The following is an 11,482-nucleotide window of genomic DNA, read 5'->3' as shown; positions in this document are numbered from 1 at the left end:
CACAGTCGGGTGCGGTGCTGTGTCAGGGTAGCAGGAGGTGGCAATTGTGCATGGTCGGCAGCAGGAAGTCACTTCGATGGCGGCACTAGGGCTGCGCGTGGTTGTGGGGAGGTTGTGTTTGGGTGTCTTGAGTCGGTGCAACTGTGCTGCACCAAGAGCGTGAGAGGAAGAGTAGAAGGGGAGGCCCGGGCCGCCGGCTTGTCAGCATCTGCTTTCTTTTTTCCCCGACGAGAAAGAATAATTTCCGACTTGGGTAGCCGCCAATGTCCTTGGGGTCTTTACCAGGGCCAAACTTCTTCTTGGACTTCTTGCCAGCTGAGGCGATTAGGGGAAATTTGACTGATCATATGCATGCTAGACTATTACGTAGTGCTGCGGTGATTTCGTGAACCATCACCGGCGGTTGCGATTTTCTAAGGATTTTCCCTGGAACGATGTATGCGCACACGATCATATCATCGCGACTCGGAATGTTAACACTGTCACCCTTGTAAGACTTCGTTGGACACGTCATTTCGTAGGCGTCCGGTGATGTTGAAATCATCTAGGTATTATTCACCAACAGTCCCAAAAAGTCTTACTATTTAGTCATCATAATGATATGATCATATGCAAACCTGCCACGAATCGGGGGTGCATGTGCCATGGGAACATCGATAACAAGGTGGCATTAATCCCGGCATGTCCAGACAAGCCCATACGTCATGAAGTACGTTAAACATCACTGCGCAAGAAAATCAGAGTCCAAGATAAACATAGTCATACAGAAACTGTTCGAAATTCATAGCCCTGGTCACTTGTCTTGTTTGTCTATCCCACTGCTGCTGCCAGGGTCATGCATCTTATCCTGTCCTGAGACAGCTCGCGCGCTGGGCGATGAGCGTTTTTCATCCGCAGCACTTGATGCAGCACGCGGCCGTTTGCGTGATGAACGCGGTGACATCAACGCTCCCCCATTGGAAGACTTATCTGGATGAAGGTCACCACCGCGCTCAGCGGAGTAATGCTCCGCATCACGATCTCGTTCCCATGAGAGACCATCTCGCCCATTAGCGGGGGGCAGTGTCATATGGAGCTGTTGAGCACCTGATTGAGATGCATTCTGCGACAGGAAATCTAGCCAACTAGGGTCTCCAGGAGGCCCTATTACAGTCTGAGAATATCTTCCACCGAAAAAGAAATGTAAATCATACCTGATTCTTGCTGTGGTGGTTGCGACGGGGGTGGCAGCGGCGGCTGTGATGGCCCATGGGAGGGCCAATCAAGCGGCGCGTATTGCGGACCTGTGTTTTGCGGCTGCCGATGTTCATCATTGTCTAGAAATGTGGATAACAAAGAGTCTGGAGACTGCTGGGAATGTAAACCACTTGAGTGGGAATGCTGACCATGTGGGTGATTCTGCCGCATCAGCTGGTGATACATTCCCTGTAATTGGGGGTCCTGAGGTTGAGAATACGATGACCGTTGGCTGTTGTAGCTATTATTACGCGGTAAATTAGAGCCTCGGGACGACGAGGACGGGAAGTCGAAATTCGACGGCAGGAAGGACTGCGGGGGACTGTTTGACACTCCCATATATCCGTTATACGGAAGTTGGTGAGACGATGGACCGTTGGATCGATATACAGTAGAATGAGCCGACGTGGGTGAGGGGAGATAACCATTGTACATAGACTCGTCCCCCGAAAGCTTGGAGCCATTGCCTCCATGAACGTTGGGCGCTAGACGGGGCTTCTTTTGAGAGCTAATATGACCGTTTGGAGGGAGTAACCGACCGGAAGACGAATGGCGTTCTGTGGAAATAGGAAGTGCAGATCCCCCACCAACCGATGGAAGCTGTGACGAGTGGTGAAGGGGCATAGGAGGGGGAGGGATGGTCATAGGACGGTGATAATCAGCCATCTGTTTCAGAATGAGTGAACGAGGAAAAAGATATCAATGATGATCTTACATCGACGTTTAGACCCATGTCGCCTCCTGAAGGAATCAGGAGTTTCGCGTTGCTACCATATTCTGTTTTCAACTTGGGGTCGTGGCGCCTCTTGCCTCCACGTGGAGGAGCAGAATCTGGGTCGTCGTCCTCGTCGCCTCGTCATCGTCAATATCAGCGTCATGATTAAGTTTGGCATTGGCGTTGTTCGCGAAATCGTGGGGAGTTCGGGTGTCCTTCTCTCCATCGTACTGAACAGAAGAAAAAGTTGGTAAAGAACAGACAAGAAAAAGAAATTACTTACACGAACATGACGCTGAATGATATCATGGATGTCACCAGAACAATATTGATAAAGTTTCAAGTGATGACCCGCGCGTTCCTCTGATCATGATGCTCATGTTAGGAAGGACAGAGATGAGACATGAAAAAGAACTCGCCAAAGATGATGACGGCGACATCTACAGAGCAAAGGACACCAAGTTCATAGGCCTTTTTGAAGAGACCATTCTTACGCTGTAAGGAGGTGAGGATAATTATAAGTTATCAGCTGCCAAGCTATTAATGGCAAAAATAGCCAAAGGCTTACCTTTAAAAAAGTCACTGAACGATTACGCTCGTGCTATGTTTAAGAATTACAGAGAGGGACGTTAATGATGGATCAAGAGGAGGTCAAGTAAAATTGGAGTAAGGCGCGCTGGCACAACCGCGACCGAGAATAGCAGCAGGCGACTACATAATAAAAATGAAACTTACAGTGATCGGTTGAATCTCAATTTTTCTCCTGCCCATTTTACTATCGAAAGGGAGGAAGAGACGATGGAGGGAGAGATGATGGGAGTACAGAAGAGAGATGGCAGTGGGCGAGAGGATGGGAGCCTTGTCTTTGAAGTTTGGATCTTTCACTGGCGGCAAGTAATTCCGCGAACGGGTGCCGAAACCCAAGCAACTGCAAACGGCGCTCATCAGATTCAGAGATCATTCTCCGGGATTAAAGCCACAGTTCCGGATCTCACCGGATTCTATCATTTTATCTTAATTAGGAAGTAAGGTTCATAGAAAGATCACACTAGAAATACCAAATTAGGTTAAACATCTTTAGTTGAAATGTTCGCTAGACAAGATGACTTGTCAGTTAAATTCATCCAATGGTAAGTTTCCTGTGTATCATCATTATCTATCATTCATCCTTTTTTCTCACACTAACTCGCCCCCCGCAGCCTTAGTAACCTCGATTCAACCCAGCGAGACTTGAGTCCCTCGGATGCCCACCTTTTCATGTCCGCGTAGTAGTACTAGTTATCATCTCATGTCCCTCCGCAGTAAGTGTTCAACACTACACTGCAACCGATCTTTAAGTCTTATCTTCACACCCCTTGTTCCGTCATCGTGCCTGTCTTCTGACTCCAGGTTCGGATCCAAGGACGTCCGTTCACCTGGCGCGATTTCATTCTAGACATTTTGATAACACCTGACTACTGCTCGCCAGTGAACCGAATTTCAGCCGGCATTCATACTAACACGGCCAGGCTGTCGTTCCTGATCGGATTTGAGTGCTACTCTGCGAAGCGACGTCACTGCTGCAAAGCGAATTTATGATCGCTGAACAACCCAAAATTATGGTATGGCCCAAAATAACAAGCTAGCTTGTTATCTTTGGAACATTCATATTCATGTGCGTATTTCTGTCCATTAATTTTGACCCTCTGCAGCTTGTCGATGTAGTATACCACCAACACTCGAGCATCAACAAATTGATGCTGCTACAAAACACTGGCGCGTTCAAACGGCGCCCAGCTGTGTGTTCCATGCCGCAGTGTGTGATAATCACGCAATTCCTAACAGGCCGCCGCGCAATATACTTCCACGCCTACCAAGTACCACATCCTATGCGCTTGTTTATTTGCCTCGCGTCTCCATCATTCCCGGTCTTCCCGCGAGCCTCCTTCTCGCCGTCCGCAGCTTCATCTATAGCCCTTCTGACTCCAATTGCTTCCGTATGTTCTAATATGGCTATTTTACTCTCTCAAAAATCCTCGAAAAGCACCGTGTCGACGAATGTGACGCGACCTTCCCCCCACTCAGATATTTCAGGATCCATGTCCTCGATCACTCTCCTCAACCCCAGAGCACCTAGTATTTCCATACGGTTAGCGATAATTATTTTTGTCACGATAACTCAGCGAGCATTAGTTTGTTTGCTATAACCGTTAATTAGGACACATTGAATAACTCGCTGTTGGACTGCGGCAGTCTGTTGTCACAAGCTGAACACGCATACCCTTGATTTTCTCCCCATACGAGTCCTAGGCTATTTCCTATGTCCGACATGAATTATTCAGCAATCCTCAGTGGCTTCGTTCATTTACTCCGTCTTCGTTCCGACTTCCCGGCGGCATGCCATAAGACCAATCAAAGGTGACAAAGTTCGTTGCTTACCCACTCCACAACCCTAATGATACCTTCCGATTTCCTTTCTTCGACATCCTCTGTGTCGTTTCTGCGATCTCTTACTGAACATGTGTCTCATGCCAGTGACTGTCCTGTTCGCTCACACACACAAAAAAACCCGAGCTGTCTTACTCCCTCGGACTTCCGTACAGGCGCTGCCCGCCATACGAACGGCAAACAACGTAATCCTCTTATCTCTCACCACGGAGATATCTCGGTGATCTCCTGTCTTCCTTGAGGCTTCCTGCCTCTTGTCGTACTGTCTTTTGTTGTGCTGTCTTCTGTCATATCTCTCTCCGAAAGGCATGCCGTGACGAACCCATGGAATCCCAGTATATGTGAGTTGACCATCCACTCTCAAGATCGAGGCTATCGATCTGGTCACATGGTACGCGCAGTGTTTCACGACATCACATTCGGCGATTGCCTACTCGGACGATCATCCTATGCGGAGATCCTTAAACGTGTGCTCGAAGCTCCTGACTCCACCCTGATCTCCCACCAATCCCTTAACTCATGAAATAACTTCTCTTGTCATACGGACCACTAGGAATTCTACGATCACATGTGAAGTCTGGCCGATCAATCACCGTGTCGCAAAGTTGCTCCTATCTTGACAATGTTTCAGGTGTCGCCATGATGGACGCCACGTCAAGGACCTACGCCACGATCAAGCACACGGGAACGTTCTGATTGATACTATCGGGATTGGAAACTTGGGAACCATTCGTTGCCCTACCGTGTTCCAGACACCTCCAACATGGAGACTCCTTGGCAAAGGGCTACCCCCACTTTTCCGGCCCGTTCCCGCGAAGCAAGACGTGGAAAATCAATCCACGATGGGGGCACGTCTTTACGATCTATTGTCCAGCCTCACCCCATGAACGCTTCTTCTGTCATGAGTAGGCAACCTCGTAGTTCGCACAGGTTGCACGCAACGATGAAGACCTTCGAAAGCTTGACACAATAGAGTTTGAGAATGAAGTTGTTCCTGTGGTTGCATCATGACACTTGGCTGAAACGAGATTCATTGGCCGATAGAAGGCCGCATGAGAAGAGCCTGACCGCTTCGATTCACGTGCCTCGTTAGTGCGGGCTCTCGCGGCCACCGATTAGTGTTGCTTTGCCTTTGCATTGGTCAGCGTTTCAGGGAAATGGGAGCCAACGCCCTGGCACTAGGTGGTCATGATGTTGCTCTTGTTCGATGAGAACCCGCGGCGGAGGCTAATTACTGGGAGATGACTGATCGATGACCGCCGGGTGGTATTTTGCACACTGACACCCGCGAAGCTCATCCGGAATCAGTAAGTGGGATAAATTATGTGAACGTCTATGCCAACTAAGGCCGCATGACTGGAACTAAAGGTGTGATTAGGTTAGGATGAGCAAATATCTGTCAGTATTATACACTCAGAAGACATGATACACAAGGGTTCAAACAATATGCCATTCTTAGTAGGGTGATCATTGTGTCTGAAATGCATGAAGCAAGAATAGATGCCGCGGAACCATTCCGCAATTCATGAACCGTTCCTGAGCAGCGAGACCTCATACGAAACGATTATCTTCTCTCTGCTCATGACCGTGATCAGCTTATAACCCCTTCCATTCAGCATTATTGGCTCACCGTATGTGCAGCCGTCGGGAGACCCGGAGGCTATGGGTAACGACATGAGCATGAAGCATTGTTTCATGAAGATGTTTTACTACTTACCGAGGAGTAATTTGTTTCCTGCGGCATGCTGGCTCCTTCTCCTCCTTTCACATATGGAGGGGGAGGGGGCTGTGATCCAGGATACTCGTTAAGTTCATATGGATTCATGCTTGCAGTATTAGATGGGGGACCAGGTGGGGGACCAGGCGGAGGTGCATACGCCTGTGCCCCTTGCCATATTGGAGGTGCGTAAGGTGGACCTGATTGAGCGTTCGTCCCAGATACAGTGACGGGTGTCGAACGGGACCGGTGACACATAGCTATAAAACCATATATTAAGAGTAATAATAGGAAAAACGAGACGCCTACAGATTAAATTTATCCCTATCGTTCGGTTAATGCTTCTAACACTGGTCAAGAATATCTCACCGATAGCAATTCCAGCAATGCGTCCACTGTCCCAGTAGGTGAACGAATCAGGTGCCTGCGCATACGCAGAGGATGATATGCAGAGAAAAACAGCAATTATTTGGGTTGGATTATAGTTCATGATGGTAGTCATGAAGTGTGTTTGAGTATCAGCATAGTTTCAGACTGCGCAGTTCAACCTTTGGCCATCGTCCAGATTGAAATTACGTCATAGGGAGGTCAAGTTCCAATGACGCCACCGAGCCAGGAAAGGAGATTTGCGGGATACTGGAAATGAAATGACCCGAATATCATTTGGTCTGGGAGCGAATATTGACACTCTGCTGCCAGTACCACGGACGAAGCAGAAAATTTCAGTTCCATGCCTTCTGGAACCGCAATAGGTTGTTTCTTTTGGGCCACGAGCTTCATGGCAGGAGACTCGAGCCAAATCTGAGGCCAAAAGCCCTCGGAATTACCCCTTTCCGTCAACCTCAGTGCCCCTCTTCCACCCGACAACACATGTTTGGAAAGCTATACTGAATATGTTGTAAGTGCTTGCGCCCCTAGTGTGCACAGAAACATACACACGCTTATTTGGTTCCAATTACGACAGTTGGCCAGTACCAGTGCATCTCGAATTCAATGCACAAACGGAGGCGTGGTACCACAGAAATCAGCATGCCTCGTGATCAATACACAAGAAAAACGACCAACAGAAAGTTCAATTGGTTTCGACAGCATACAGTTCGATACGATGAGATAGGCTGTTTAGTCATGAACGTATTAGCTGCTCCCACTGCGATGTGCACACGTCACTGAAGTGGTACTTCAAGAAACTCGAAACCAGCGAGTCAGGCCATCCTTGTTCAGTTGCTTTTTGAAGGTTATGTTTTCTTCCGGTTGTGTGCTTCAAGTCATCGAAAGGATCACCTGTGGCAAAGATGATGGTGATGCATCGAAAGACCTTCCCGTTGAGGATCTTCACTCGACGCAACCGCGCGTAGCCGAAAACAAACTACGTCCTCGCATTCATCGATCGAGATAAGCAAAATCGACGCCTCGCTGGACTAATCAGTCTAGTCCACAAGACTTCACCACAAGCTCCGTGCTTGAAAGAGAGTATTAGAATACATAAACGATTCCGACGCATGTATACACGCTCACCCTAGTTATTCGAGTTCCATCAAAGCCTGAACTCAAACATGTCGCAAAGCACATACTGTTTACCCGCTGGAGACTGACTTTCGATACAACAGACGGACCGCCATCGCGAGGTGTTTTTTTTTTACTCTCACGATCCTCCTCCAAGTTAGGCATTGACCAAATAGTCCATCCTCAGGTTTCCAGCATACCTATCACAACGCCATTACCCTTGCTCAGCTCCGATAGTGTTTGCTACTACAATAAGCCCTCAATTGACCAGATACCTCCATTTGAAGACTTTGTCCACGAAGCCTTCTAGCACGAACCTGCCACATAGTGAAGAAGGATGAGCCTTCCCTTTTATCTTCTCGCCAAAAGAGGGAAAACAGGTCTTGGGTACATTCAGTGTGCGAACGAATTGCTGGTGAGAGTGCGAGGAAGAAAGGATAGTTCTGATCGAACGTCCACACGAGCACGAGGAACAAGCGGCACGTGCTCAGGTTGCCAGTGGGATCCGGAGTTTCGGGACTCGCCTTTTCAATGTTCAGGTCGAGATGATCTTGTAATGAAAATCCGGCTTCAACTCATCGTATTGCCGACTGCCATGGGAAGAATATCGGAAAAGGGGAAAGAAGAAGAACAATATATCCAGTGCGTACTGTGAAGGGGCCATTTTGGAAAGGAGCTACTTCTAGTAGTATAGTACTTCATTGGCATGGCGTATGCGTGCATATGATGCATGATGCGGCCGCTGATGCAGATGGGCCCCAATTGACCTCTGAGTGATCGATATCTGAGCAGTGAGAACCGTTATGATCAGATTTTGTACCTGCTCCATCATCATCTTAGGTCAAATTCTCCAGATTTCCACGCGCTCGACTCTTACAGCAGCTACAGTCAATCTTTTCCACAATCGCGCTTTGTACCACAACAGCATAGTGTTGGGCTCGAATTCACAACAATCACCATACATGTCTAAGCCCGACTTCATATCTTGGACGCAATCTCACCTCGGTGCCCTCTATGAAGCACGAGAGGACGAGGTATTTGCCAGCGCCTTCGACACTGCATTCTCCTCCTCTTGCGAGGTTCGCGTGAACAATGCACCTTCGACACTTGATGCTTTGAGGGACAGCGTCTCATCGCGCAAAGCCGCCACTAGAGGAGTTGCACTCTCTTGGGAGAACGTGATCTCCACAGGTGATAGTCCGGACGAAGTAAGTCTCGATGCCCAACCTTATGATATCACTATTCTGATTTTCACTTATTGATAGCCCTCAGTGGTTGCCGGAACTTTGATCATCACTCGTAGCATGATGTTCCGCATACGCGCTGCTCCTGCTCAACGCCTCACTCACATCAACTTCAGTGCAAAGTATGATCTAAATTCATTATAATGCTGCTGTCCCTCATATTTTAACTCTAGGGTGGAGCGCCCAGAAGACTCTAACGTTCAGGCGGATGAAAATGATGACCCTCGTCGCATCACCAGCCTCTATCTTACTTCGGTGGACGTAGTGCCGCCGATTCACTTCGCGACACCTCATCCAGTTGGCCAAGAAGAGCGGGAGTAAACTTACCAATAACATGAGTAGGAGTTCTTTGACATTTGTATCAGTAATGACTGCATGCACTACATTGCGGATGTTCGTTCACAGACTTTCGAAACCCTGATAGATCGGATTGAAGCATAAGTGATACAGTCGAGTGACTTTCGCACAGTCCCAGGCCAGCCGCGTGAGGGGCACAACGTTGTTCTGGGTTTGAACTTTGCACTGGTTCTAATAATCAAAGTCCACACCTCCTCAACGCCTCACGGTACGCCACATACGTTCGAAGCAGTGGCGGAAAGGAGCGGTAAGTAGTGTAGTTTTCTTGTGAGCTAGGTATGCTTGTTGTCCATCCTGCAAGTTGCTGCGATGTCTGCCTTGAATCCTATTCCATCTCCTCAGGACCTGCTCATTCTCCACATGCAATCGCCTGTGGTCATATATTCTGTCTCACGTGCGTCCCTACTCCCTGCCAGGTTCCGCCCGGTACTCATGTCCCTCCCCTCATATGTGACTCTTCAATCCCAGATGCCTTCGCTCCTTGTCCCTAAGTGCATGTCCCCTCTGCCGTGAGCCTTTCCAGTCAGACTGTATCAAGAAACTCTACATCGCAAATCCATCCACACAAGACAATGCTGAACAGGATATTATCGACGATCAGCATGCTAGTCTCCTTCTTCATCGCATATCTCTAGTCTCGGGCGAAGACGCACGCGATGCAGAAGTTGTCAACGTAGTCACCGAGGTGCAGGAATGGCTGAAATCTCATTCGGGTAATCCCAATTCTGTGGGTCCTTTTCATCGTGCACGCACCACCAACGCGACGTATACTGGTGCTTGCTGCTAATACATTACTTTCTCACATGCGGCACTTTTAGCATAAACCACTTCGAGCTGCCGTAACTTCCCTCCAGCGAATCAAAGTTCTTCAGGATAAGAGCGAGCGCGATAAAGCAGAATGTCGTCGCCTTCGTAACAAGCTTCGTACCTGCAAACTTTATGCGGACCTCGACTCCAAAACATCTCGCGCAGTTGAAGAAGGTCTGCTTTCTAGGATTCAGAAAATAGAGAATGAACATGCTCTGTGAGTCTCCGGTTGTAAACAAACGAACATATTCTAAAATGAGTTCTCCGCAGAAAGGTGACCATTTGATTCAGGGGCAATTATGTTTGACTTACGTTGCGTCCTCGTAGCTGTCGCAACTGCATTCTCAGCTGGAAATCCTTGTAAATCCCCAACCTCGATACCCTAATCCCAACAATCCCGTCATCCCTCAGCAAGTTCAGTTACCTCGCACAGTGGATTTGGATACTCATATAAGAAGGGGACACAATAGTGGGTCTCCGTCCTCTGTGCCGTCGTGCTTTACTCAGTCAGCTGTATTCTGTATTTCAGTTATCTTCTTGCTTATTACTTTCTTCGGTATCATCGAGGTATATGCACGTTTCATCTTAATGGCGAAATAATGACCCCTTGTGGCAGTTTGCTATCTCAGCCTGGCTCACGTCGCAATTTGATGACCACCATAATTACTTCAGTCTAGCTGAACGAGAGTGCACTCATTTTTTATTATTCACTTCCACATGGACGATCATATTCTTTAGTTACCGCACGTTTTTCTTCTTTCCTCCTCCAGACAGTGTCTTGGGCAGTATGGCTTCTCATATCTTCTTGTACGTAGACCTCCTTTGGAGCGAGTTAAACTTGCTGACCAACTTGTTATATATATAGCCTGTGTCTAACATGGGTCTTCTGGACCGCAGGCGCTACAAGTATAACTGTAGTTCTCGGTGGACAACTGAATCGCAAGTTGGTACATTTTCTTATTACTCATCGTTCTCCTTGGATCTTTATAGTGCCCAAAGCCTTTCCGTGTATTGCGGTCAACTTATCACGCTAGGTGTTTTTGCCTGGGTTATTTTGTATGTATCGTTGATACATATCTATTAATAATGCTTCCTTGTTTATGATATTCTTGTTAGGGTTCTTGTAACTTTCGCAATCTTTGTCGTGCACACCCGCGACATTCTCGCATCAAGTCGAGGTGACGGAGCACGTGAGCCACAGATTGCTTGATCAAACGGGCAGGTTGTCCCCCACTGTTGTGGTTAGATCACCACGAACGCGAAACACCATCCTTAGTTTCATCCCTGTTCTATGTACTGCGTACTCCATTGACGATTCCCTTGTAATTGTGTTACCTGTAGTTCTTCATCTACACCATGCATTGCCGTTTATATGGCTATAATCTTTCGATTCCTGAAATTTGTAGCTGATATCCAGTGTCTCCATTCCTCCCTCACGCGATCCAACGGCAGTAGCCTCACCTAATTACCAATCTA

At 47.9% G+C, this 11,482-nt stretch overlaps 5 protein-coding genes across 5 annotated transcripts; 3 read left to right on the top strand and 2 right to left on the bottom strand.

Annotated features, from left to right (window-relative positions):
- Positions 1-494: 494 nt before the first annotated feature.
- Positions 495-2,877, bottom strand: BJ212DRAFT_1355105 (uncharacterized protein). Its single transcript, XM_041335652.1, has 8 exons — positions 2,687-2,877; positions 2,520-2,552; positions 2,371-2,446; positions 2,235-2,314; positions 1,952-2,080; positions 1,776-1,902; positions 1,194-1,721; positions 495-1,143 (listed from the first exon to the last, which is right to left on the bottom strand). Exons 1-8 carry the CDS (start codon positions 2,720-2,722, stop codon positions 794-796), a joined length of 1,359 nt encoding a protein of 452 aa, XP_041193168.1. The 5' UTR covers positions 2,723-2,877; the 3' UTR covers positions 495-793.
- A 3,052-nt stretch (positions 2,878-5,929) lies between these two features.
- Positions 5,930-6,585, bottom strand: BJ212DRAFT_1480937 (uncharacterized protein; the record flags this gene model as incomplete). The annotated part of the gene is made up of 4 exons (XM_041340178.1): positions 5,930-5,953; positions 6,009-6,038; positions 6,096-6,400; positions 6,465-6,585. 4 exons carry the CDS (start codon positions 6,583-6,585, stop codon positions 5,930-5,932), a joined length of 480 nt encoding a protein of 159 aa, XP_041193167.1.
- Positions 6,586-8,560: 1,975 nt separating this feature from the next.
- BJ212DRAFT_1271440 (uncharacterized protein) lies at positions 8,561-9,163 on the top strand (the record flags this gene model as incomplete). The annotated part of the gene is made up of 3 exons (XM_041330960.1): positions 8,561-8,806; positions 8,864-8,964; positions 9,016-9,163. 3 exons carry the CDS (start codon positions 8,561-8,563, stop codon positions 9,161-9,163), a joined length of 495 nt encoding a protein of 164 aa, XP_041193166.1.
- Positions 9,164-9,356: 193 nt separating this feature from the next.
- Positions 9,357-11,019, top strand: BJ212DRAFT_1355081 (uncharacterized protein). The gene is given in 7 exon segments (XM_041335651.1): positions 9,357-9,593; positions 9,668-9,926; positions 10,018-10,222; positions 10,239-10,241; positions 10,332-10,475; positions 10,536-10,949; positions 10,997-11,019. The coding sequence occupies 6 exon segments, from the start codon at positions 9,478-9,480 to the stop codon at positions 10,604-10,606; spliced, it is 798 nt and encodes a 265-aa protein (XP_041193165.1). The 5' UTR covers positions 9,357-9,477; the 3' UTR covers positions 10,607-10,949; positions 10,997-11,019.
- BJ212DRAFT_193225 (uncharacterized protein) lies at positions 10,717-11,284 on the top strand. The gene is made up of 3 exons (XM_041342605.1): positions 10,717-10,813; positions 10,872-11,062; positions 11,123-11,284. Exons 2-3 carry the CDS (start codon positions 10,884-10,886, stop codon positions 11,214-11,216), a joined length of 273 nt encoding a protein of 90 aa, XP_041193164.1. The 5' UTR covers positions 10,717-10,813; positions 10,872-10,883; the 3' UTR covers positions 11,217-11,284.
- The last annotated feature ends 198 nt before the right edge of the window (positions 11,285-11,482 follow it).

The sequence above is a fragment of the Suillus subaureus genome, assembly GCF_016647635.1.
Source record: "Suillus subaureus strain MN1 chromosome Unknown BJ212scaffold_16, whole genome shotgun sequence".
Classification (NCBI taxonomy): domain Eukaryota; kingdom Fungi; phylum Basidiomycota; class Agaricomycetes; order Boletales; family Suillaceae; genus Suillus; species Suillus subaureus.
The sequence above is the reverse complement of the archived record's forward strand: the minus strand, read 5'-3'. Positions and strand labels throughout refer to the sequence as shown.